Genomic DNA, 25,470 nt, shown 5'->3' on the forward strand with positions numbered 1-25,470 from the left:
TATATGCCCTTGATGTGATCTGATGAGGATGGTACTTTACCTGTAGTCTTCCAAAAACCCATAAGCCCAATCTGATAATGAGAAAAAAATTTTTAGAAAAATCCCAAATGAGAGACATTCTACAAAACACTGACCAGGATTCCTCAACACCATCAAGGTCATCAAAAATCAGGAAAGTCTGAGAAATTGTCACAGTCAAGGAGACGTGACAACTGAATTTAATGTGGTGTCCTAGATGAGCCTTCCGAACAGAAAATGGACATTAGGTAAAAGCTAAGAAAATCTGAGTCAACTGTGGACTTTATTAATATTGATGCACTTGTTAACCACTCACCTGAAGGAGTGGGGATTGGGATTGTTTTAGGATGGGTTAACTGGCACAGCTGGCTGTCCAGCTGTCCATACCAGTTTGTGCTCCATTCATTCACTTCTTCACTCGTGCAACAGATGTTAGGTCCTTACTGTAAGAAGAACACTGGTTTAGGAGGCACGGATAAATGAGTGTCAAACAGGATTTGCCCTCTTGGAGACAGAATAAATCATAACTACATATGGAACAGGTGCTGTGAAAATAAAATAGATGTTACTCAGTTGGGGGTGGGGTTTCCACTCAAAGATCACTATTAACCAACCTAGAGCCACAGGACTGGATTAAACGTTTAAACAATTTTGACATAGACTAGAGTCAGTTCCCTTGCAAAATGCTTGCTGATGTGCTGTTGGCAATACAGAGAGTGTACAGGCAGGAGTATTCTGGTCCATTGAGGCCTGTCTACTTGAATGCTTGAAGTACACATGTACTGGATTTACTCAACTTAATGTGTATCAGTAACCACATGGATGCTGGGGACAGAGGCAAATCCTACAAAATCCTTGTTCTCCCAGAGGTCAGCTGGGGAAACTTTCCTATAAATGAATTATTACAGTGCACGAAAAGCCAGCCGTTTGGAAACAAAGCACTCTTCCTCACAACACGTGCCAAACTGAATTCTAAACTGTTAAAGATTTAAGTGTGAAAAAATGAAGGCATAGTGATTGCTATTTGTAAAGATGTGAAGAAGAGGTTTCTAAGTATGACATCAAAGCCAGAAACCATAATTTAAAAAAATGAAAACACGTCCAAAATAAGCCACATTAAAAAGCAACAGTCAACTGTAGAAAAATATACCTAAGACGAGGTATATATTGTTAATATACAAAGGACACTAAGAGATGGTAGAAGAGTGACCAAAAGACATTAACGTGTTAGAATGCAAAGGATCAATGAACACAAAATATTCAAGCTCTATAACAAATTAAAACAGCAGGAAAATCCCATTGCCTATCTGACTGGCAGAGAGTGGAAGAAAAAAAAGGGAAGAGGTACGAAAAGGAGGGGAAAACGCTCTCCCAGCGCTCCACCTCACACAGGCCCTGGGAGCCCTGGAAGGGCACCGGGATTTCCGGGTCGGAACTTCCGTGCCCTTTGGCCCGGAAGTGCGGGCGGACAGGGCGGTGCCGAGGCGGGCGTGCTTCGCGACAGAGCCGTAAAGGCGCGTGGGAGCGAAGCATGGCGCTGTACGCGACGGCGGCGTCTGTGCTGGCGGGTGTGGAAAGCCGACGGGGCTCCATCAAGGGGCTGGTGTACGCCAGCAGCTTCCAGGTAGCGGGGTTCGTGGTTCGTGGTTCGGGCCCGGCGCGGGGGGAGAAGGGGGCTGCGGAGGGGGGCCAGCCGGCCCGGCCCCGCCTCAGCAGGTGTTCTTTCGGCCGCGCGCAGAACGTGAAGCAGCTGTACGCGCTCGTGTGCGAGACGCAGCGCTACTCCGCCGTGCTGGACGCCGTGATCGCCAGCGCCGGCCTCCTCCGCGCCGAGAAGAAGCTGCGGCCGCACCTGGCTAAGGTAGCGGGGCCGGGGGGCGGGGCGGGGCTGCGAGCCTCTCCGGACCTGGTCTCAGCGCCGTACGGTCCACGGCGTGACTTCAGCAAGTCGCCTCTGTGAAATGGGGATGAGCAGTCTCTAGCCGGGTCTTTATTTGAGGTCGGATGAAAGTGCTGTACCTTTGATCCTCGTGTGGCAATTAAGAACAGAATTGCTAAGTAGCCACGGCGGGGACTCTAGCTAAAACAAAAGGGTGGTGTTGACAAGGAAGAGGGTTAGGATCCGGGGCTCTGCTGGTGAGCAGCCCTGGGGAGACGGTGTGGGACAGGGAAGCAAGACACAGGGCTCAGCTCCCGTGTTTGCCGGTAATCTTTTGTGTGGTCTTGCGCAAAATACCTCACTTTAACCTGTTACTGCCTCGATAAGTGGCTTGGTTAGCGCCTCCAGTTCCGACGCTATACTTAGGGTTTTTTCTTGTTCTTTCCCCATCCCCAGGTGCTAGTGTATGAGTTGTTGTTGGGGAAAGGCTTCCGAGGGGGCGGGGGCCGATGGAAACCTTTGCTGGACCGGCACCAGGCAAGGCTGAAGGCTGAGCTGGCCCGGCTCAAGGTTCAGCGCCGTGTGAGCCGCAACGAGGATCTGTTGCAAGTGGGATCCAGGCCTGGCACAGGTGAGCTGGAAGGAGTTGTTGGGAGGAGGGTAGCTCTCGGGCCCTCAGAGGAGAGGGCCTCGATCCTGCTCACTCACTGCTGATTCCTAGCCTCCCAGGTGCCTCGATTTGTGCGGGTGAACACTCTCAAGACCAGCCTTGATGATGCAGTCGATTACTTCAAGAGGCAAGGTTTCTCCTATCAGGGTCGGGCTTCCAGGTGAGCTGAGAACCCTGCCTGGCTCCCTTCCTCTCTGGGGAGGTCCCTGGGGCCACTGGGAAACAGGGATCTGGAGGAGGAGAGAGGAGGGGTGGTGGTGACTGCACTGGTTTTCTCGTACTTTTCCAGCAGTTTCTCCCTCTCCTTCCAAGGCCTGGCTTTCTCCATCCCTTAACATTGATTCTCCTGGGAGTTCCATCTTACGTTCTTCTAATGTATCCATTTCTCTTGCTCTGACTCCTGTTTCTCCCCTGATGATTCATGTCTCCCAGTCTAGATTTCTCTCTGTATTCCCACCCTTAGTGTTCCTCAGACAGCGCAGCCACAGCGAGTGCCGGACTAAATTCATCTTCTCTCTGAACTTTGCACCTTCTTCTTTTTTAATTGTTAAATCCTGTTTATTCAAAATTCAAGACTTAGGAGAAATCCTTCCAAAACAGTGTGCTTAAACACACATTACTAGATTATTTTGTGGTGGTTTTGTTTTTTTCTGAGGTATAATTGACATGTAACATTAATTTTAGGGAGACAGTGTGATGACTTGATATGTGTGTATGTTGCAAAATAATGGCTACAATAAGTCTACCATTTATCACTACATGTAATTACAGAAAGTTTTTTTTCTTGCGATGAGAACTTTTTTTTAGGGGTGGGAGGGGCAGAGGGAGAGGGAGAGTCTCAAGCAGGCTCCATACCCTGTGTGGAGTCCGAAGCAGGGCTCAGGTCGATCTCACAACCCTGAGATCATGACTTGAGCCCGTATCAAGAGTCAGACGCTTCCCGGACTCAGCCACCCAGGTGCCCCCTCTTGTGATGAGAACTTTAAAGATCTCTTAGCATCTTTCAAATATACAGTACAGTATTTATTATAGTCACCATGTTGTGCACTAGATTCCTGGGACTTATGTATCTTATAACTGGGATTTTATACCTTTTGACTACCTTTACCCCTTTTGCAGTTCCCCTCCCCACAGTCATAAATCTGTTCTCTGTATTTATGAGTTGGTTTTTTTGTTTTCTTTTTTTTTTTTAAAGAGAGTCCATATATGAGTGAGAACATACAGCATTTGTCTTATATTCACTTAGCATAATATTCTCAAGGTCCATTCATGTGGTTGCAAATGGCAATATTTTATTTTTTGTGGCTGAATATTTGTGTGTGTACACGTGTGTATATAGTTACATGTTTTCTTTATTCATCTAACAGTTGACATTTAGGTTGTTCCATGTCTTGGCGATTCTAAATCTGCAGTAAACAGGGTCTGGATATCTTTTTTTTTTTTTTAAGATTTTATTTATTTATTTGAGAGAGAGAATGAGATAGAGCATGAGAGGGGGGAGGGTCAGAGGGAGAAGCAGACTCCCCGCCGAGCAGGGAGCCCGATGCGGGACTCGATCCCGGGACTCCAGGATCATGACCTGAGCCGAAGGCAGTCGCCTAACCAACTGAGCCACCCAGGCGCCCTGGATATCTTTTTGAATTAGTGTTTTCCTTTTCCTTGGATAAATACCTAGAAATGGAATTGCTGGATCATATGGTAGTTCTAGTTTTAATTTTTTGATGAACCTCTATACTGTTTTCCACAGTGGCCTCACCAGTTTACACTCCCACCAACAGTGCAAGAGGGTTCCCTTTTCCCACATCCTCACCAACACTTGTTGTTTCTTGTCTTTTTGGTAATAGCCATTCTGACAGGTGTGAGGTGAGAGCTCATTGTGGTTTTGATGTGCATTTCCCTGATGACTCATGATGTTCAGCTCCTTTTCATGTACCTGTTGGCCCTCTGTCTGTCTTTGGAAAAACTGTCTTTGTCCAGTTTCATTCTTTTGCTCGTGGCCTCCATTTTCCCAAAACCATTATTGAAGGGACTGTTTTTTCCCTGTTGTATATTCTTGGCTCCTTTGTCATAAATTAATCGACCATATAAGTATGGGTTTATTTCTGGGCTCTCTATTTTGTTTCATTGATCTGCGTGTCTGTCTTACGCCAGTACCAATACTGTTTTGATCTCTATAGCTTTGTAATATAGTTTGAAATCAGGGAGCGTGAGATCTCTAGCTTTCTCAGGATTGGTCTGGCTACTCGGGGTCCTTTGTGGTTCCATACAAATTTTAGGATTGTTCTGTGTCTGTAAAATTTCCATTGGAATTTGCTAGAGATTGCATTGGATCTGTAGATTGCTTTGGGTAGTATGGGCATTTTAACAATAATCTATGAGCATGGAGTGTCTTCATTTGTGTCATTTTCAGTTTCTTTTATCAGTATCTTACAGTTTCAGAGTACAGGCTTTTCACCACCTTGGTTGAATTTATTTCTAGGTTTTTGGGGTTTTTTGGATACAAGTGTAAATGGGATTGTTTTCTTAATTTCTCTTTCTGATAACGTTGGTTTGCAAACTCCTTGGGAGCCTTCCAGGTAGAATCTAAAACCAGCCCCCATACGCACAGGGCAAGGCCAGAGAGAGAACGAAGAAAGAGGCAGGCCGCTCCAGATTGACGTGGGGCGGGTTTAGTAATAAGGGAACTTCTATACAAGGCTTGGGCCAGGGCAGGGCGTGTGGTGCCCCCTTGGTGTCGCTCTTGGAGGGTTTCTCCTCTGTCCCTGTGTGGCGTGTATTGTGTGACAGTTACTCTTTGAGGGGGTGGCAGGCTCCCAGGTTCCCCAGATGGGGCGTTTGCCCTCAGCACTGGTTTGATTAGCCCTCAGGTGGAATTCACCCTTAAGAGTTTCACCTGGTAGGATACCGGACCCGGTGTGTTCCCTAGTCCTGGGGAGAGAGAGACCCCTTGTTCTCGGGCAGGGGGAGGTGCCTAGTTGGCAGCATCCAGAGACTTTCTTGATGGGCATCGTTGCTCAGGTTTTAAGGCTTTCCACAGGCTGACCGCTCTCTTCCGCTGGGGGCCCCCGCAGCAATGAGGTCAAGTCCATGTGCTTCCAGGTTCCATTCTCCAGACCCTTTCCGGTCCTTTGGGGGTGGCCTTTTGAGCTCCGTCTTGGTCCTGGGTCTCTCCCACAGCACCTGAATGTCTGTTGCACAAGTGGGCTCAGCGTGCCTCTGAGCAGCCCGTACCCTGTGCTGGGGGCCGACTGGAGCTCGCTTTCCTTCCTGCCATGACATGGCCCTATCAGGGCTTTCAGAGACCGGGGTGCAGGTGGCCTGTCTCGTTCCCAACTCCCTAAGAATTTGTTGGACTTCTCTGTAGATTCCTGGGGTCCCGCATGCCCAGGAAGGTCCCCCTCATTGGGCCAAGCCTCCCTGCAGGCTAGAACAATCCAGTATCTGAGGACATAACTACCTTGCACTTCCTGTAAGCGTGCCATGCAGCCCCCGCTGGAGGCCCCCTGCTGGAGGGCGGCAGGGTGCGTGCGGAGGTGGCTCCTTTCCTCCGGCCCCTGCACAGTTGGGGCAGCCATCGCTGTGCGGGATGCTCCCCCCGGCCTTCAGCTGGAACTCGGCAGCGTGTCCGCGAGCTCGGAGGGAGGAGACCCTCTTGTCAGGAGAGTTGCCCGAATCAGGGGGCTGCTCTTGCTTGCTCTTGTATTAGGGGTCTGCCGGTGCGGGGTGCTTCAGCCGTCCAAAGCCCTCCGCTTCCCCTCTCCTGGCCCCCCCCATTTGCTCTACCGCAGGGCCATCCGTGCAGTTTCTCCAGCGAGCGCGTTAAAGTGGCCTGCACTTTCGGGGTGTCCCTGTACTCACGCAGGGGTCCCCCAGCATCTGATGTAGGGGCTGCCCTGCGCCACACAGTGGTCACTGGCCAACTGGGGACTTCCCCCGCGGACCATGTGTTTGGTCTCCAGGCTGGCTCTCCCATGGTTGGGGTGCGATCTCGGGAGCTTCCTGGGTGCGATCTGAACTGGCCCCGCGATGCGGAGGGTAGGGAGCGACCAAGAAAGAGGCAGGCCGCTCTGGACAGGTAGGGGGCAGACTTCATAAGCAAGGGGACTTACTGGAAAGCTTGTCTGGGGCGGCAGCAAGCAAGACGTCTCCACGCCCACCTGCCAGAATCTTCGGAGTCTATACAGAGGTCTTCATGGGTTCGGCCTCCTGCCTTCCAGATGGTCTCTACACCCTATCGCTCTCTCAAGGCTGTGTCCTTGGGCAGCCTCGGGGAGTGGGGAAGGCAAGCAGGATGCACGTCCCAGGGACGGGGGTGAGGAGCCGGACTGTCCAGGTCCTGCCCCCGGCGGGTGGCCACATCACCTCTGTGACCTCCTCTAATAGTTTGTCATCTGTGTGTAAAAAACACAACAGATTTTCACATATGGATTTTGTATCCTGCTGCTTTACTGAATCTGCTTAAAAGTTCTAACAGTTTTTTGGTTGGAATTTTTAGGGTTTTCTGTATATGTCATCTGCAAATAGTTACAGTTTTTCCTTTCGAACTTGGATGCCTCTTACTTATCTTGCCTGATGTGCTGGCTAGGTTCTGTTGAGTAAAAGGGGCAGGAGGGGGCATCCTTGTCTTGTTCTGGATCCTAGAGGAAGGGCTTTCAGCTTTTCACCCCTGAGTATGTTAGCTGTGGGCTTTTCACATGTGGCCTGTATTATGTTGAGGTGTGTCCCCCGACACCCGCTCTGGTGAGCTTTTATCATGAATGGATGTTGAGTCTTGTTAGATGAGACGAGCAGGATCTCTGTCCTTCAGTTTGTGAATGTGGTGCCGGGTATGGTTGGCTTGCGGGTGTGGAAGCGTCCGGCGTCCCTGCACTTTGCGCCTCAGCGTTCCCTGTCGTCAGCGAACAGGTGGCGGCCAGGCTAGCAGCCGAGTCGTGTCTCCCGGTCACGCCCACCCTGCCCGCTGCACCTTTCTGTCCTCCCAGACCCTGCCTGTCATTTTCTGTCTTCATGGGCCGAAGAACCTCCTGGTCTCCCCACTTCCAGACTTCAGCTGTGGTTGGCTGCAGAAAGTTCTCCCAGCGGAAGACCCTTCGTGGGCTGGCCCCTGGGCTGTGCCCCCTGCTTCCCGGGCTGCGGTGCTCGCCTGCACCCCCGCACCTCCTCGGAGTTTGACAGCTCTGGGAAGTCGCCTCCACTCCCTCCCTTTCCCCTGCTGCCCATGGAGGCCAGGGTGGTGCAGGGGGGCCGGCCGCTTGGCCTGGGGCAGCCGCCTGCCCCGTGCTCCGTCCCCGAGCTCGGTGAGCGCGCCTTTTGCCCCCGCCCCTCACGCCAGCGCCCACCGGCCCCGCGTGTGTTTCCAAGCACTGACTGGCGTTTCGTGAGCGCCTCCCTTGTGCGGGCTGCTTTCCTAAGTGTCTCGGATGTCGTAACTCCGTCCTCAATGGCGACCGTGCCCCAGAAGCGCGAGGGGGTGAGACCCCCCCCCCCACCGCGCCCGCCCCCGGCAAACGGCGGCAGTGGGACCCCAGGGCTGGCCTGAGCGCCCACTCGTTCCCTCACCTGCCGCCTCTCCCTTTCTCCGTAGCAGCGCGAGAAACGTGGGGCCACAGGTAAGAGGCCCAGCCTGGCGCTCGGCCTGCGGCAGCTCCCAGCATGCTCGGTGCTTCTTGTTCCCTGGCAGCCTCGAGGACGCGCGGGCCCTCCGCGGCAGGTGCTTTCTTCTGGATCCCTTGTTGCCCGAGCTGCTGGTGTTTCCGGCCCAGACGGATCTGCACGACCACCCACTGTACCGGGCCGGTCACCTCATCCTACAGGACAAGGTGGGGCAGGCGGCCGGGGGGGCGGGGCGCGCACGCGTGGGCCGGCCGGGGGTCCCCGTGCCCCAGCGCTGCGCTCTGCCCGCCAGGCCAGCTGCCTCCCAGCCGCGCTGCTGGCCCCGCCCCCGGGCGCCCACGTCATCGACGCCTGTGCCGCCCCCGGCAACAAGACCAGTCACTTGGCCGCTCTCCTCCAGAACCAGGGGTGAGTGCCGCGGTCAGCCCGGGCCGGGGGACACGGTGCCAGTTCCGTCCTTGGAGGTCGGGCACTGTATTCCAGCCGGGCCCGGAGGCCCAGAGGAATTCCATCGGGACCTGTTGGTGCTGGAGCCCGACGCTCAGCTGCCCAGCGGGCGGCCGGTGGGAGATCTGAAGCCCCAGGGTCAGGTCCCTCCAACTGGACACTGTCCCTTCTTTCCTGTGCCCCGAATGGACGTGTTCCTGCCTGTCAGATCTGTGGGCCCTTAGGTGCCCGGTGATCCGCCCCAGCTCTCCCCTGTCCCCCAGGAAGATCTTTGCCTTTGACCTGGATGCCGGGCGCCTGGCGTCCATGGCTACCCTGCTGGCCCGGGCTGGGGTCTCGTGCTGCGAGCTGGCGGAGGAAGACTTCCTGGCGGTCTCACCCTCTGACCAGCGCTTCCGTCGGGTCCAGTACATCTTACTGGATCCTTCTTGTAGCGGCTCAGGTGAGATGGGGACAGAGTGTCTGAGGGACCTGCAGCTCCGGGGTCTGCGTTGGCCTCGTGAGAAGCAGAGCATCTCCGTTCGAAGTGAGGCCGTCTGCAGCTGACACGCTTTGTCCCTAGGAATGCCAGCCAGACAGCTGGAGGAGCCCGGGGCAGGCACCCCGAGCAAGGCACGGCTGCAGGCCCTGGCCGGGTTCCAGCAGCGAGCACTGCGCCACGCGCTCACCTTCCCCTCCCTGCAGCGCCTGGTCTACTCCACGTGCTCCCTCTGCCAGGAGGAGAATGAAGATGTGGTGCGCGACGCCCTGCAGCAGAACCCAGGGACCTTCAGGTAGCGGGGCGGGCGGGGGGAGGGGGTCCCGGGGAAGGGGGCTGCTCTCTTTTTACCCAGAACTCTGCCATTCTTCTCCACAGGCTAGCTCCCGTCCTACCCTCCTGGCCCCACCGAGGCCTCAGCACTTTCCCCGGGGCTGAACACTGCCTCCGGGCCTCCCCCGAGACCACGCTCACTGGTGGCTTCTTTGTTGCCGTTCTGGAAAGGGCAGAGGTGCCGAGGTGAGTGAGGGGCAGGCACGGGGGCTGCATGGAAGGCGCCGGAGGCCCGGGCTGCACCTAACTTAGGTACTTTCCTTCTAGCTCAGTCCCGCAGGCTGAAGCAGCGGCGCCCGAACCCACACCCAGCGCAGCCCCGCGGAGGAAGAGACGGCGCCAGGCCGTGGCTCCTGGCGCGCAGCCCCGCACACAGCAGGTCCGCAGGGCTTCTCCTTCTCGGGTGGGGAGGAAGAGCCCGCTCCTCCCCGCAGCTCAGCCAGCAGGTTTTTGAAAGGTTTTTTTTATTGCTTTAGAAAGGAAAGCGGTAACCCTGAATCTCCAGGGGGGGACAGAGTGGATTTCCTCGTCCTCTGGGTCCCTTCCCGGGGCCGTGTTCCTGCTGGTGAGAGAATTCTGCCCACAGAAATAAAAGGTGGGACACGGAATACGATAGATCACAGTTGTTTTTTATTCTTAATGACATAAGCAAGGAGAAAAATCTCACATTCATACTAAAAATTCCAACTAGACTCACAGGAATTAACTCTTTGTCATGGAAAGTCCCAGCCTCCCGTTCCTGTCCAGTGCACGTCCGTGTATACACACACACACACACACACACCCGTGTACACACCCCCCCCCCCCCCAAACACACACTCACTCGGGCTGCACCAGGACACCCTCTTCCGGGGGCTCCCGGACCAACCGTCCTGCCGGTGGAACCGAGGTAACTAGCTCAGAGTGCTGTGGCGAAGAGGGGCCTACCTTCCGTCAGCTGCCCGCGGAAGCTTGCTTTCTAGACCCGTGCGCCCCCCACCCCCCGCCCCCCGCCCCTAACAGGGATTTGGGACATGAGGTGCAGGCCTCTCCCTCAGCTCCACGCGCAGGGAAGTCAGGCCCGCGGGGCGACGGGGATGGCCATGACCGTCGCCTGCCATACACAGCACTCAACCTCGGTCACGGGTGAGGGGGGACTAGTTACATCTACGTCACATTATTTATAAAATAAGAGTTACATTTTATATCGTGTGTCCTGAAGGAGCTCCGGCCCCTCAGGAGAGCTGCCGAGGACAGCATCTGAGCCTCTCACGGGCATAACTTACCTATACAGCTAATTCCTAGTCAATAGCATTTATACTTAACCACCTCAGTGAACCAAGCTTGAAGGAATTTAAAAGGCAATTTAGCTTAAATACAAAAATAAATTTTTATTTTGTTAAAAAATGTTTAAATATTTTTTTCTTTTAATTTAGACACACGCATTCATACTTCTCCCAAAGAGGATGGGCATGGCAGCAAGGCTCTTGGGCCCGGGGTAGGTGATCTGGGAACAGAGGAGGGAGGGGGGGAGGGGGGAGGAACCTGAAGAATTCTGAAGTGTGGTTCACTACTTTTGGTTTTCTACCACATCCTGGGGCGGATCTAGCCCACGGCGGGGGTGGGAGGGAAACGGCGGAGGGAAGAGGTCTTTGCTTCCCCTCGGCCCCATCCTCTAGGGCTGCCAGCCCTTAAAGTCAAAACACCATTTGCAAATCCAGGAGTCAGCACGTGTAGCCATAAAGTGGTGCTACTTCCCACATTCAATTAGCGAGGCCCCAGAAACTTGGAACAGTTAAGTCCGGCACTACCAACATGCCGCCACTCATACGATTCAATTCTTCCTCCAAACTCGATTCAAAGAGCAATGGACATGAGCATCAGACGGTAACACAGGACAAGGCTTTGAACATACAACCCGGGGGGGGGGGGCGGCGCGAGGCGGGCGAGGAGGCAGCTGAACAGTGGGGGGACGTCCTGCCTGCTCCGGGCGCTTCCCCCCTGCAGCTGCCAGGCTAACAGTCTTGAGCCACCAAGCTTTTAGGGGCCAAACTGGCAGAGGGTGGGGGACGAAACATTGACTCGGACTTGGCAGGAGCAGCACCCACTGGGGTCTCCAAGGCAAAGCGAAATTCGGGGCCACTTAAAAAGGAGTGGATCCTGCAAGGAACCGGTGAGGAACAAAGCAGCAAGAGAGGGGGAAGCAGGGTCCCCTAACGGGCCCCGGGGAGAACCACTTCTTATAGGCAAGCCAAGCAAGGTAAAGCTGCGGGGCTGACCCAGCTCCCCGACTCCCGTCCCCAGCGGCGACAAGGGCGAGGGCTGTGCCTGCGACCCCCCCTCCCCCCGCCAAGCTGGCTCTTGCGGGGAGCGGCGGGAACACACCACACAGGAGTCAGGGAAGGAGGGGACCATATGTACAGATGTTCTTGCGCTCTCCAGCCTCACCGCGGAGCTGTTCAAGTACGGGGAGCGGGCTGCGGCCCCTGCCCCCTCGAGGAGCGGGACGGCCACCAGGGCTGCCGCTGCCTCCCCGCTGGCGGAAGCCAGAGATGGGGGCGGGGGGTGGTTGCTCTATGGAACTAGAAGGGTCAGAGGCTCTTCCTAGCAGGTGCTGAGGTCCACATTTGGGCAAGGAGTGGCGGGGACGGAAGGGGGCCAAAGGCTATTTCTTGCGGGCGTGCTGCCTGCGGGCCTGCAGTCGCTGCCGAGCCCCCGGGGTCTTGGATCCTGCACCAATGGAAAAGGAAGGGGCCGCCGAGCCTGGAAAGATGCAACAAGGTCTCATCAGGGCAGCTGCTGCCTGGGGCACTTCCGCGGGCACCCCAATCTTTGGAAGGTTAGGCTAGCAGAAGGCCGGGTACTAAACCGGGCCTCCCAAAACCATGTCAGTTGCTGGGGGTGCGGGGGGTGGAGAGGGACTAGTAAAAATGCAGAATCCCAGATCCTCTGCGAGTGAGAGGGAAGGCATTGTTACCTGGCTTTCCAGTGGTAGGGAACGTTCCCCCCAACTCCATGGGCTGGGCTGTGCTGGCCTTCCAGCCGGGCCACATCTTTCTCGGGCTTATGAGGCTGATCTTTCCCGGGGAGGGGGGCCCCAGAGCAAGAACCTGCCGAGACCCCCTCCCTCTCTGGAGAAATAGGACACGCTGGCACCGAGGGGACTTGCTGCTTACCGAAATGTCCGACTCCAACAAAGCCTTGGGTGGGTGTTGAGGATGCCCCAAAGGAGAGACCACTGCCTGACGCGCCCACCCCGGGGGCAGGGGTGTTCTGACCAAAGGTGGGTGTGGAGGTGCCTAGAACGAAGAGACCGCAGAAAACTAGCCACTAGGCCAGTGCCCAGAGGGCGTCCCGGGCCGGGTACTGAAGCTGGGGGGCGACCCCACAGGGCACCTCCGCCCTGGCCCCCCGTGCTGGCTCACCCCAGTGGTGGGGACTGCCGCTCTCCCCACTGGCTGCGGCCGAGCCAAAGCCCCGCAGCGCTGCCCTCTGGCCTAAAGAGCAGAGTCTGCATTTCCGTGGCCACCAAAGCACAGGAGAGGGGGACACTCAGTTTAACCAGGTTACTTCCCTCTGGGGGCTGAGTTCTCCCCCCTCTCCCCGTTTACCTGTCCCTCACTCCAGAAACCTGAGCCTTCCACCAAACACGCCCACCCCCCCATGGGTCCTCTCGCCTTCCCATGGCCACACCAGACCGCCTCTGCCCTCGCCACCAGAGGTCCACTGTCCATCCCACCACTGCCTCCCGACCGCCCGCAGGGAGGGCTGGCCTCCTCGCTCCCGCCCTGGGCCTGCCATCTTGCTGTCTGCCCCCACCCCTGCCCCCTACGGTTGCCCCTCACCGCCACCAGGGGCCATCCTAGCTCCCAGAGGACCCCCAGGTCCCTGCACCCCCCCCCCCACAGGAACCTGTTGGAGCTGCCACAGGCGGGGTCTCCCTGCCCCCCAGCATTCATGTGAATGTTGCTGCACCGTCTGGCCTCACCTCAAATTCATTACCCCAATTGTCCGGCGCTCAGAACTTCCTGACAATTCTACTAGGTTCTCATTACGTTCCTTTGCTCACCCTCCAAATGACCACTTCGAGAGGCCCTCGTCTGTACACACACCTCCCCAGTCCACTCTCACATTTAAGAACACAAATCATCAGGATCAGAACTCTGTGAGTCACCTGCCGTGGGGCAGCTAAGATCACTTCATTCTCCTGAAATTCTACAGGGATCTCCCTCTGTACTTAAAATCCAAATTTAACCCTTAAGCCCTGCATGACCTTCAAGGTGGCCTGCCTCTCCACAGCATTTTGGATCATTTCCATTTTTAGATCCTCAAGCCGCACCTTGCTTTTTGTCTGTTCCTGACCAGAGCGAGCTTGCTCCTGCCCCTGGGCCTTTGCACCAGCGCCCGTGTGCCCGAAAAGCGTGCTCTCACACACACACCTACCCACCACACTCCCAGTCCCTGTGCCCAACACAGAGAATCGGCTTCAATTTGCCCCGAGAGGCCCACCCTCCTCGACTACCCGAGGAGCTCCTCCACGGCCACTCGGGACGCACTGCCCCCTGCCCGGAGGCTTCCCGCTCCCTGAGCCCGTGTCTAACTACTGACCTTCAGCCCCGGCCCGGCCAGACCGTGGTGCGCTGTCGGCGAGGGGGCCGCGCTGGCACTTAGACCGGCGCCCGGTGCGGCGGACCGAGGCCATTCCCGAGCTTACCTCCAAACACAGGTTTGCTCTCGGGCGTGCCGGCCACATTGAAGGCAAAGGGTGTGCTCTGACTGGGCGCGCCCAGCGTGCTCTGACTCAAGCCTCCTCCGAAAGGGGTCGTGCCGCCGGCGCTCCCACTCTGTCCCGTGCCAAAGCTGAACGCTCCGGAGGTGCCGGGGGCGGCCACGTTGATCCCAAAGCTCCCGCCGCCGGCCGTGCCGGCGGATCCCCCAAACGTGAAGGGCGACAGCGTCGTGCCGCCGAACACCGAGCCGCTCGTCCCGCTGCTGGTGGTCTGGGTCGTAGCTCCGAAGCCCGCGGTGGTGGCCGCCCCGAAGGAGAACACGGGCGTGCCGCTGCCGAAGGCAGGCTGGGTGCTGGCGGCCGTGCCGAAGGCGGAGGCGGCGGGCTTCAGGCCGCCGAAAGCGGACTGCGCGGCGCTGCCGAAGGCGGGCTGGGCCGGGCCGGGCGCCGGGGTGGCGGCCGGGGCCGGGGCCGCGGAGTTCGCGAACGCGAAAGAGCTGCCGAAGCCGGGGGCCACGGCGGGCTTGGCGGGCCCCTGCTGCTGCCCGTTGGCGGCCCCGAACGCGGGCTGGGGGTTGGCGCCCGGGTACGACGGCGGCGCGGGCTTGGGGCTCGAGCCGAAGGGAATGTGGAAGGCCGGGGCGGCGGCGGCGGCGGCGGCGGCGGCCGTGGTGAAGGTCAGGGCCGGCGGGCTGCTGGTGGCGGGCGCGGGCGCGGTGAGGCCGCCGCCGAAGCCGCCGAAGCTGGAGGGGCCGCCGCTACCGGCAGCTGTCTGCGCGGCGCCGGGGACGGACTGGCCGAAGGTGGTGACGGCCGTCGACGCGGGCGCGGCAGGGGGCTTGCCGAACTGGAACACGGAGCCCACGGCCGGGCTAAAGCTGGCGCCGGAGGCCGGGGGCGCCCCGAAGAGGAAAGGCGCGGCAGCGGAGGTGGTGGTGCTGGTCACGCCGCTCACGCCAAAGCTGAACGTGGGCTTCGAAGCCGAGTCCGCCGACGTGCTGGCCGTGCTCGCGGGAGCCACGGGAGCCACGGCTGAGGCGGCAGTGGCCTGGCCGGCGAAGAGAGGGCCGCTCGTGGCAGTGGCTGGAGCAGCGGTCTGACCGAAGAAGGGAGCGGACAAGGGCGCAGAGGTAGGGGGCCCCATGCTGCTGAAGACGGGCTTGAAGGTGGGCTGAGGGCTGCTAGCAGGTGCAGGGAGGGCGGAGCTGGAAGGTGCCGTGGTGGGGACCTTGGAGGGGCTGGACGGCAAGGGGCTCTCGTTCTCGCTTTTTGGCGGGGCCGCAAAGATGGGCTTGAACATGGGGGATGCTGAAGACACAGCGGGGGCGGCAGACGCAGGGGGGTCAGCGGGTGGGGTGCTCAGCATTCCCAACAGAAGACTCTCCTTGGGGGTGGGGGACCGGGCAGCCGGGGCTGGGGATTTGGCAGATGTCTCAGCCTGAGGAGCCGGAGGTGACCTGGTGGTGTCAGTGGCTGGTGTCGGGGATGCAGCAGGGGTCAGCCCCAAGAAAGTGGCTGCATTTTTGGAGTCCGAGGAAGTGCCTGGAAGGGGCCCTGACTGTGAAGAGCCAAGAGGGGCCAGAAGGCTGGGTGTCTTCGGAGGCAAAGGGGCCACAGTGGTTGCCACTCCAGTGGATTCTGGGAAGAAGAGAGAACGTGAATTCTGAATACCTCCGACGTGATGGCATTCAATGCTTCTGTGCCCCCCTCGCCCTCCTGCTCGGCGCAGTGCTAGGGCTCCCAAGTTAAGTCAACAAATGTGACCCCATCTATACCACAAACCCTTCAGGTATCCACTCCGTAAAATCAACGCGGTGTTCACTATTTCCACCCTTCACAGACCATAAGATACAACAGAATACGATTTGGCCTAAGTGGGGGTTAACTGTGTGGAAACTAAGGAAAACCCAATCACCCAAACTCAAGTCCACTTAATTGCCTAGATGCACCTTACTCACCCCAGAAAGACTGACTGCATTTGCCTACCGTGTGCCGAGTGCGGAGCACAGAGCTGCACAGAAGGGTCCCTCCCCCAGGCCCTGGGAGAGGCCGATGCCTGACAGAGCCCCCCATGTGAGATGTGAGGAAGTGCAACGAGCGGACGTGGGCACATGCAGTGCCGTGACGGACCCCTGGAGACCTCAAGGGCAAAGGACGCCATCCTCTCGTGCCTGTGGTCTAAAGGCACGCGGCGGGACCTCCAACCATGTGCTCTCCCATTTCCATTTCAGAAAGCCTCACGCCTCACAAGCTAAGTGTTACTCGCATATTACTGAGGATGACGACAAGGCTCCCAACAGCTCAGGAAGGGAGTTTCAAGTCATGAACCACGGGACTCCTAAAGTGAGGCCGCCGACCCCAGCTTTAAGTATCGCCGCCCCCATCCCGAAAGCTTCCCGATTAGAGACTTCTGAAGCTCTTCAGCGCACACCAGCTCGGGTTTGGTGAGCCACAGCAGGCTCCAGCTCCCAGATTTCCGGGGACTGGCAGGCGAGCTGCTTTTACTTCAGGGGAAACCTAGGTCCTTCTGTGCTCCGGGGCCGGGGGCTCTCCCACTCACCCGGGGCAGACGATAGGCCGGCACAACTCTGCATCTTCTTCAAGCTCTCCAGCAGCGGGCTGCTGCACGGGGCTGGGAGGGTGGCTGGGGAGGCGGCGGTCCCAGCAGCGGGCAGGGTAAACGTCAGAGAAGGCTGAGTGGCAGGGGGCTTCTCGGCGACAGAGCTCGAGGCGGTATCTAAGCAAGGAAGAAAGATCGTGTTGGGTAATTCTCTCCGGGAGTACACCAGAGAACACAGGGCGCTCGGGATCCACTTATCTGGAAATGCCTCCCCAACGCCAGTGCCCACGGTTCCCGCTAACACCGAGGACCCAAATGGATTTCTCAGATGAGAAGGATCCAACTAAAACCCCAGGAAACGACTCCTTTCCAGAGCGTGGAGCTGGTCGGTCTTCCTTACCGGTCCCGTCTGCCAGGGCCTTGTTAAACCACTGCAGCGAAGCTCTCTTTTCCAGATCGAGGTCTTCGGCAGTGATGGAGTAGCCAAGCTGGGGAGGGGGTGGCTGCCAGGGAGGAAGACGAGAGGCCCGTCAGTCAGAGAAGCTGGAGGAGGCCTGTGTTCAGCTTCCCGAGAACTGGGGAGCGCTGTGCTGGGGCGGACGGGTGTGGCCGGACAGAGCCCTACCAGCGTCAGCCGGGCCCCTCGCCGCGACGGCAGCAACTGGACCCTCCGCCTGCGCCGCCCGGAGCTGCCAGGTGTGGGCGGGGAGCTGCACGAGGTCTGCGCCTTCCACGTGCTTGTATCTGCAGCTAAAGAAACAACACGGGCTTGTCTTCTTCCTCTTCCCTTCCAGAAACGGCTAGGTTTGTCTATCCACCCGGCTTCCCACCCTCTCTTCACTGGGTACCTCTGAAAGGTCGCATCTTCCGTGCTTGGGGCCCTGGGTAGTGTGTGCAAGATTATTTCTGACTGGAGGGCATAAAGAGGGATCTGCCCCAAACGCAGGCAGACGAGTGCGTACTACCGGCCCGCCCGCAGATTCCGGCACCTCGGCTGACCGCCAGCCCCAGTGACGCCGGGCCGCGACGTCGATCTGCCCGCGCCACAGACTACAAACCTCTGACTGGACAGGCCCCACACGCAGCGACGCTCGGCGCGTGTTCTCGGAGCCTCTAGAAACACGCCCACCACAAGTCACTCTCGTGCGCTTATCCACCTACCCTTTTCTCCCGGGGCCTCCTTGTCTGTTGCCAACGGGGTTGAAGAACTGGAGCGATGAGAAAGCTCGTCTTCTCTGCGGGTGGAAGAGGCACAGGTGTGCTTAGAAACACCTCCTGACTCGGGCTCCGGTGCCGGTGAAGCGTCTGCCTTCGGCTCGGGTCACGATCCCGGGGTCCTGGGATCGAGCCCCGCATCGGGCTCCCTGCTCCGCGGGGAGCCTGCTTCTCCCTCTGCCCCCCAACCCCGGCTTGTGCTCTCTCACTGCTTCTAATAAATCTTTAAAAAGAAAAAAAAAGAAAGAAAGAAAAGAAAAAGAAAAAGAAAGTCCTCCCGACAGAGTACTGGGTAACTTCTTACACCCTCCTAACTACCAACTGGCCAAAGTCCAGACCATCATGATTTAAGATCAAAGTATGCCAAGACAAAAAATTTAAGAAATCAAAAGAAAATTCCTACAAAACGAAGGGAGGCAGTTCACGGACGCCATGGAGAAACCTTTGTCTTACAGCAAGCACAACACAATAACCTTCAAAACCTTACTTTCAACCTGCCAATCCCTGCGAGCTGTCACACATCTGACCCCAAGAGCAGCGTTCTAGTCGACTTTCGGTGCCTAGAGGGTCAGCCGGAGTCTAGAACGTGAGCTCTCCTGCCCCTGACGTAACTCACTCTGCTCCCTGCACACCCCGGCTGCTCCAGCTGCAGAATGAGGAAGAGAGCCAGAGACTCTAGGGTCAGCATGAAGACTGTAAGAGAGGAGAGTAGTTCAGGCAGGTATTTTCCCTGTCCTTCTAGATGGCGATTTCTTTGACTCTCCAAATCACAGCTGCAGGAAGCCTAAGAGCCAAGCACGTGTCCTTCCTTTCCTGCCCTTTTGTGAATCTGCAGGCAAGTCAGGACTCATTACCTTATTTTCTTTGCTGGCCTCTCGGGGGTCTGGGAGCGGGACGAGGCGGGGCTGGAGAACGGCGACGAGCTGGGGCCACTCCTCTTCCAAAGCTGAAAGGCAGAAAGCAGAGACACAACTGAGTCTACAGGACAATATAACTCTCTGTTCTGTTCATCACTGCTATCAAGTCTCCTTTTCAGTAACTTTAACATTTCTTTATGGGGTGACTGGCTGCCTCAGGCAGTAGAGCGTGTGACTCTTAATCTTGGGGTTGTGGGTTTAAGCCCCATGTTGGGTGTAGAGATTACTTAAAACAAAATCTTAAAAAAAACACAGGCGCCTGGGTGGCTCAGTCGTTAAGCCTCTGCCTTCAGCTCAGGTCACGATCTCAGGGTCCTGGGATCGAGCCCCGCATCGGGCCCCCTGCTCTGTGGGGAGCCTGCTTCTCCCTCTCTCTCTGCTGCTCCGCCTGCTCGTGCTCCCTGTCAACTAAATAAATAAAAATTCTTAAAAAAACAAAACAAAACGATTTCTTTGTGAAGGAAGGCCCCTGAAGGAAAGTCAATTGCCAGTATTAACTATGGGGGTGGGGGGGGCAATAATCTGAACAAGTAAGGGAAAGTGAAATAATAAATGTACAAGGAGCAAATGTATACATTGCATACATTAAAAAGTGGAATGTCACACTCAGTCATGGTTTAGAGCCATGATGCTTACAAGTTTACACTGCCTTACAGAAATGATAAAATTAAGAAACTTTTCCAACCCTTCCCCCCAAAAACCCTATCACAGCAAAGATAAGCCAGTAAACTGATTTAGTCCTTTCATTAAATTTTCAGTTTTACTTCAACTTTTTTTAAAATGTGCTACCATGATTCATGACTTTTGCAGCATCTCTGGTATTTACTGTTAAATAATAATTACCCAGACACCTGTCTTTTCCACCAGGCAGTCCCGATGACAAAGACGGTCTATTCTCCCCTCGCCTCCTGCGAAGCAGGCTTGCAGCAAAGTGACCGACGAGAGCCGGCACTCTGCACACAGCTGCATTCAGTCTTCAGCCGAATTACAACAATCCTAGCACTGCAGACCTTTTTCTCACTGAGAAGCTTCTAGTGATTTCTTAACTCCGTAACAGTTATGTAAAGGGCAGCTGGGTGGCTCAGTCTGCTGAGTGTCCAACTCTCGGTTTTGGCTCAGGTCATGACTCCAGGGTTGTGAGATGGAGACCTGTGCTCTGTGGGAAGTCTGCCTGAGAGTCTCGCCTTCTCTGCCCCCCCCCCCCCCCCACTGGCACGTGTGCTCTACAATAAATAAATCTTAAAAAAAAGAGAGAAAAGCTCTCTGTATAAAAGCACTGCCCTGTAGCAAGAGACCCCACTGTACACCACTGGAATTTCCAACCGTACCAACAGTTCCACAAAACAGACATAAAACCTATGTGGGCAGGAAATAAAAACATCCCCAAGCAAAACAAAAACCAGAAAATTAAAAGGCAAACAATTTCAATAAGAGTTAATATCTGTTACATGTAAACATGGGAGTCCTGCAACTCCACTTAAATATAATGAACATATCTAATGAAAAGTAAGATAAAGATATAAATCATAAAAAGAAATAGTCAATCCGTGTATCTAGCAATCAGTTTAGTTCTGCATTGTAATTCAATTTTTAATTAGCTGACTTCTCACTTCAGAGAGGCACTAGACCTTCACACTTGACAAAGAATGCAAAGATGAGCTAAGCGCTCCATCACCAAGGGACTGACAATGTGGAAAGGAGATGGGCGAGTACACAAACTGACCGTGAACAACCGAAAGGTAGCAGAGGTCTCTACACAGGAGCCTCAGGAGAGAGATGACACAGCGCTGGTTAGAAGAATCGGTAAAGGAGGGAGGTGACATCTAAGAGCCTTTCACGACGTCACAAAAAGCACCTGCAGAGACAAGCCGCACAGGCTTGCAATGGGACGGACACGTCATCCCACAGCGGGAACAGAACAAGGAAGGGAAGGCACCAGGAGGTATTAGGTGCTCCAAGAAGGTGGTAAATGTCCTAGTCTGGCTGACAGATCATACAAAGGACTAACTGGGCACGAGGTCAGAGAGGAAAGCTGGGGTTTGAAGCACTGAAGGCAAGGGTAAATATTCCTACTTTGGAAAATGACAAGTCTCCTAAGACATGGATATATCAAGGCCATGCACAAAGAGGTCAGAGGACACTTTACTTCTTCTAGAATTGGTCCCCGTCTAACATGTGTAATGATTTTATAATTTCAAAGCTAGAGTTTCTAGTTCGGGCAGCTGTAGATTTGGCTACTTCCTAGCGTTCCCTTGGAAAAATACAGTTAGTCAAAGATCTCGACTGCCACCTGCACCAAATTTAAGGGCTGTCACCGATACTGACTAAATCCCTACCTCAGGACGTTTGTTTTGTCTTTTTTTCTCCAAGAGAAGCTTCAACATAAAGAACTTTCACATTACTTTAATCTCCTCTTCCTAATACCGACTTCTGAGAATTTAGCGTATGTGCAAATACCGCACGGGAGCAGGGGGCCGGTAGCTACTGGGACCACCAGACGGCGCTTACTGTTCGCGGCTGCACTTCCGGCAGGAGGTCACAGGCTCCACCCTGGAGTGAGGGCGCTGATCACAAACTCGGACTCTCTTGCAGGCAACGGCTATGTTGTTCTAGAGCAACACTCCCACCAGGGACAAGCAGCAAATGCTGGAGAAGATGCGGCCCCCATGTGTGAAGGTACGGCGGTGCTGGGGAAGAGCTACCAGGCCGGTGAGACTTCGTGGAGACAAGAGGAGGAGCCAAGGGGTGAGCCCCCCCCCCCCATTTAGGGCTCCTTTTTCTCTCGGTGACTGCAAATTCCCAAAGGAAAAGCTGCAGTTGGGAGACTGAGAAAAGCTTTTATCAGTCTCACGGGGTTGGAAAGACAAAAATGAATTCAGGGCTTTCCGAAGTACAGGGTCCCTAATATGACCTAAAGCTTTTGGTTGAGATCCTCAAGGCTCCGTACGGGAAGAGAGGGGAAATCAGAAATAAACCAGCCCTCACAAGACCTGACAACTCAGAATCATGTCAAGTCTGCCCAGACGGAAGTCATCTGTCCCTATCCTAGCTACTGCCAGAGGTAAAATAAAAAAGTAAAACCTCTCTGGAGGAAGATACCATCATTCAGAGATTCAAGTTATTGTTACTTTTTTTTTCAATGTCTGACAGAGAAATACAGCAACAAAAATCAAGTATATAAGAAAGTAATATTTAACCAATACCCCAGAGGAAAAAAGCAGACATCAGAAACAGACCACAGAAGATTCAAATATTGGAGTTATTGAACAAGACTTCAGAAGAACTATTATAAAAATTTAAGTGACAATATGGAGAATCCTGGCAGACAAATGGTAACTATAAGAAAGAGAACAACAGTGATTTAAGAATGCACTGTATGGGCTAAAATAGCACATAACTAAAGAAAATCAGTAGACTAGACAACGGAAGAACTGGGGGAGGGGGGAGACAAATGTTGGGAAACACAGACAGACAGACAAGACAGACATGGGACAAAAGGAAAAGGTCTAACATGTGTCTTCAAACACCGAGACAGGGGAGAAAACAGGGCAGAACAACATCTGAAGAGAAAATGGTTGAGGTGTTTCAAAACCGTCAAAAGACCTCAAGCCACGTGACAAACTCCAAGGAACATAAACCATAAGTGAGCACTTCATGAAATTTCTTCTCAAGTGAAGTTGAAACATTTACCAAAACTGAACATGTGCTGGGCCACAGAGCAAATCTACTTCAAGGATTGATAGGAGCACATCCTGTGAGCTAGTGGAATTTAGTTAAAAACCAGTAACAGAAAGATAACTAGACAACTGTTTTGAAATTAAGCAATGTATTTCTAAGCACAGAAATCAAAGAACTCAAAACGGAAATCAGAAAGTATCTGAACTGAATGAAAATGAAAAATACTTCTACTTCAAGACTGTGGTAAGCACCTAAGGTTTACAGGAAATGTACAACCTTTGATATATATATATATATTAGAAAAGGGAAAAGGCTGAAAAAAACCCAGTGACCTAAGAATCTGGATTAAAGAATTACAGGGACACCTAGGTGACTCAGTTGGTGAACTGTCTGCTTTCACCTCAAGTCATGGTCCCAGGGTCCTGGCATCAAGCCCCGCCTCAGGCTCCATGCTCAGCGGGGAGCCTGCTTCTCCTTCTGCCTGCTCACTGCTCCCCCTGCTTGTGCTCTCTTTCTCTTTCTGACAAATAAATAAAATCTTAAAAAAAAGAAAGAAAGAAAGAAAGAAATCCCAGCAAGTGGAACATGAAAAAAAAGAAAGGGCGCCTGAGGGGCTCAGTTGGTTAAGCATCCAACTCTTGCTCTCAGCTCAGGTCTCGAGTTCAAGCCCCACGGCTCCAAGCTGGGCATGGAGCCTACTTAAAAAAAAGAAAAAAAAGGTCTCTTGCTGCAGCAACGCGAGTGGGAGCACCAGGCGCCGGGCTCAGAGTGGAACTCCACGGATCGCTTTAAGAAAATGGCAGACAAGCCGGACATGGGGGAAATTGCCGGCTTCGATAAGGCCAAGCTGAAGAAAACAGAGACGCAGAAGAACACCCTGCTGACCAAAGAGACCACTGAGCAGAAGCGGAGTGAAATTTCCTAAGATCCTAGAGGATTCCCCACCCCCGTCATCTTTGAGACACCCCAGTCGTGATGTGGAGGAAGAAGAGCCACCTGCAAGATGGACATGAGTGACAGGCTGCACTGTGAACCCGGGCACTCTGTGCCGACACCACCGGCCTGCGTGTCTCTGAGGGGACCCCCCCCCCAATCAGACTGCCAAATTCTCCGGTTTGCCCTGGGATATTATAGCAAATTATTTGTACGTTTAATGAAAATAAAACACACCTCATGCCATGGCAAAAAAAAAAAAAAGGAAATCGTATCTAGAAGGGCAGAAATTAAATAGAACAACACGTAATAGAGTGACTCCTAAAATTGGTTATTTGAGGATACAACCCTGAAAAAGGAACTTCCTTAATCCAATAGAGTATTTACCAAAAAAACTGTATCAGGGTGCCTGAGTGGTACAGTCAGTTAAGTGGCTGACTCCTGGTTTTGTGATCTCAGGGTCGTGGGATCGAGCCCTATGTTGAGCTCCACGCTCAGCTTGGAGTCTGCTTGAGACTCTCTCCCCCACCCATGCATTCTCTCCAAATTAAATAAATAAATCTTTAAAAAAACCAAAAAAACCCTCACAACAACCCTATATCAAACAGCATATATAACAGGAAATGTGGAGAGCACTCCCTTTGAGATCAAGAAAATAAGGATGTTTGCTGTCACTTCTATTCAACATTGTACTTCAGGTCTTAACCAAATACAGTAAGGCATAAAAACTATAAAGGAAAGAGGGAAAAAAGCTGTCATTGTAGACAACATGATGTACACACAAAAATCCTAAAGAATATACAGATGATTACGGAATTTAGCAAATTTTCTAAATATGATAATCAGTTGTATTTGTATATATCAGCAACAGATTATACACCATTTACAACAGCATCAAAAAATATACCTAGGAATAAGTTTAATATGTAAAACCACTACACAGGGCAGTTAGAAATGATGTAAATAAGTGAAAGATATACCATGTTCATGGATTGGAAGATTCAACACTGTAAAAATGTAATCTCTCTCCAAAATAACTGGTAGATTAAAGGCAGTCTTAATATCTCACAAGTGTCCATTCTTTCTTTTAGTGGAAATTGACGAGCTGATTCTAAACTTACAGAGAAATGCAAAGGGTCAAGATCCAAGACAATTCTGAAGAGGAATAAGAGAAATAAGAAGTTGGATGACTTATTCTACTACATATCAAAACTAAAAGACTGTGTGGCACAGTGTAGGGAAAAAAGACAGGTACAGGGCAAAAAAACAGACAATGGAACAGAACAGAATCTAGAAATGGAGCCACATATATACACTTAAATTATAACTAAGGCAGTGCCACAGAACAAAGGAAAGGGATGGTCCAACCTTTCAATTAATGTTGCTTACTAAGTCAAGTGGTATTTTGATTGCTACTTCACACCGTATACAAAAATCAACTTCAGGTGGATTATAGATCCAAATGTGAAAAGAAAAAGAATAAAGCTTCTAGAAGATAGCATATCATCATCATGACTTTAGGTAGACAAAGAGTTCCTAAACAGCACACACAATACACTAACCGTAAGTGTAAAGTGAAGAAAATGAAGTGGTGAGACACAGAGTAGGATAGTGATTTGTTGCAACACGTACAATTTAGAGAAAGCTTGTATCTAGAATATATAAAGAATTTCTATAAATCAGTAACAAAAAGACAAACAACTTAATAGAAAAGGGCCAAGAAACTTGAATAGGCACTTCATAAAAAAGGAAGTACAAACGGCTAATGAACAGTTCATACCTCTATTTCATTAGCAATCAGCAATTACAATACAACCACAAATTACAACCACAATGGAATTTGGTTACCACAACGGGTAATTAAAGAGACTGGCAACATCAAGTGTTAGGATGTATAACCACAGGAACAAAATCTCACTGCAGTGGTCAAGAGTATTAACTGAAATGTAACTTTAAAAAATGGTCCAGGGGCACCTGGGTGGCTCAGTCGTTAAGCGTCTGCCTTCAGCTCAGGTCATGAT

At 53.5% G+C, this 25,470-nt stretch overlaps 3 protein-coding genes across 12 annotated transcripts in view; 2 read left to right on the forward strand and 1 right to left on the reverse strand.

Annotated features, from left to right (window-relative positions):
* Positions 1–1,484: 1,484 nt before the first annotated feature.
* On the forward strand, positions 1,485–10,944 carry NSUN5 (NOP2/Sun RNA methyltransferase 5). Of its 8 annotated transcripts, XR_010411990.1 has the most exons (11): positions 1,485–1,642; positions 1,757–1,879; positions 2,354–2,528; positions 2,619–2,727; positions 8,152–8,588; positions 8,836–9,069; positions 9,190–9,400; positions 9,484–9,624; positions 9,706–9,817; positions 9,915–10,033; positions 10,854–10,944. XR_010411990.1 is itself a non-coding variant. In XM_064593138.1 (10 exons), exons 1-10 carry the CDS (start codon positions 1,550–1,552, stop codon positions 9,927–9,929), a joined length of 1,650 nt encoding a protein of 549 aa, XP_064449208.1. In that variant the 5' UTR covers positions 1,485–1,549; the 3' UTR covers positions 9,930–10,051. The 8 variants fall into 8 exon arrangements, 7 of the variants coding, with proteins under 7 accessions (XP_064449208.1, XP_064449210.1, XP_064449211.1 ...); XM_064593138.1 differs by lacking the exon at positions 10,854–10,944 and having other exon boundaries at positions 9,915–10,051; XM_064593140.1 differs by lacking the exon at positions 10,854–10,944 and having other exon boundaries at positions 8,152–8,386; positions 8,473–8,588; positions 8,891–9,069; positions 9,706–10,051.
* Positions 10,047–25,470, reverse strand: part of LOC123844745 (nuclear envelope pore membrane protein POM 121C-like) — a 45,744-nt gene continuing 30,320 nt past the window's right edge. For 2 of the 3 annotated variants that reach the window (XM_054507645.2, XM_054507644.2), the window contains exons 6-12: positions 18,776–18,867; positions 17,868–17,941; positions 17,332–17,456; positions 17,107–17,209; positions 16,707–16,883; positions 14,132–15,784; positions 12,222–12,716 (exon numbers count right to left, since the gene is read on the reverse strand). In XM_054507645.2, coding sequence (XP_054363620.2) covers positions 12,391–12,716; positions 14,132–15,784; positions 16,707–16,883; positions 17,107–17,209; positions 17,332–17,456; positions 17,868–17,941; positions 18,776–18,867 — 2,550 coding nt within the window. In that variant the 3' untranslated portion in view covers positions 12,222–12,390. Of the gene's footprint in view, positions 12,181–12,221; positions 12,717–14,131; positions 15,785–16,706; positions 16,884–17,106; positions 17,210–17,331; positions 17,457–17,867; positions 17,942–18,775; positions 18,868–25,470 lie in introns of those variants that run through there. The other variant, XM_045875551.3, reaches the window with a different exon arrangement.
* Positions 22,332–23,784, forward strand: LOC123844747 (thymosin beta-10-like). The gene has a single exon (XM_054507646.2). It carries the CDS (start codon positions 23,313–23,315, stop codon positions 23,439–23,441), a length of 129 nt encoding a protein of 42 aa, XP_054363621.1. The 5' UTR covers positions 22,332–23,312; the 3' UTR covers positions 23,442–23,784.

Source organism: Mirounga angustirostris, unplaced genomic scaffold, assembly GCF_029215605.1.
Source record: "Mirounga angustirostris isolate CCGP_5_RB_7025 unplaced genomic scaffold, mMirAng1.0.hap1 SCAF_5, whole genome shotgun sequence".
Lineage (NCBI taxonomy): Eukaryota > Metazoa > Chordata > Mammalia > Carnivora > Phocidae > Mirounga > Mirounga angustirostris.

Excerpts from the sequence above, each read along its gene's own strand:
- LOC123844747 (XM_054507646.2), top strand. The coding sequence starts at position 23,313 with ATGGCAGACAAGCCGGACATGGGGGAAATTGCCGGCTTCGATAAGGCC.
- NSUN5 (XM_064593135.1), top strand. The coding sequence starts at position 1,550 with ATGGCGCTGTACGCGACGGCGGCGTCTGTGCTGGCGGGTGTGGAAAGC. Across the intron at positions 1,643-1,756 it reads TGTACGCCAGCAGCTTCCAG|AACGTGAAGCAGCTGTACGC; the intron begins GTAGCGGGGTTC and ends GGCCGCGCGCAG. Across the intron at positions 9,401-9,483 it reads CAGAACCCAGGGACCTTCAG|GCTAGCTCCCGTCCTACCCT; the intron begins GTAGCGGGGCGG and ends TCTTCTCCACAG.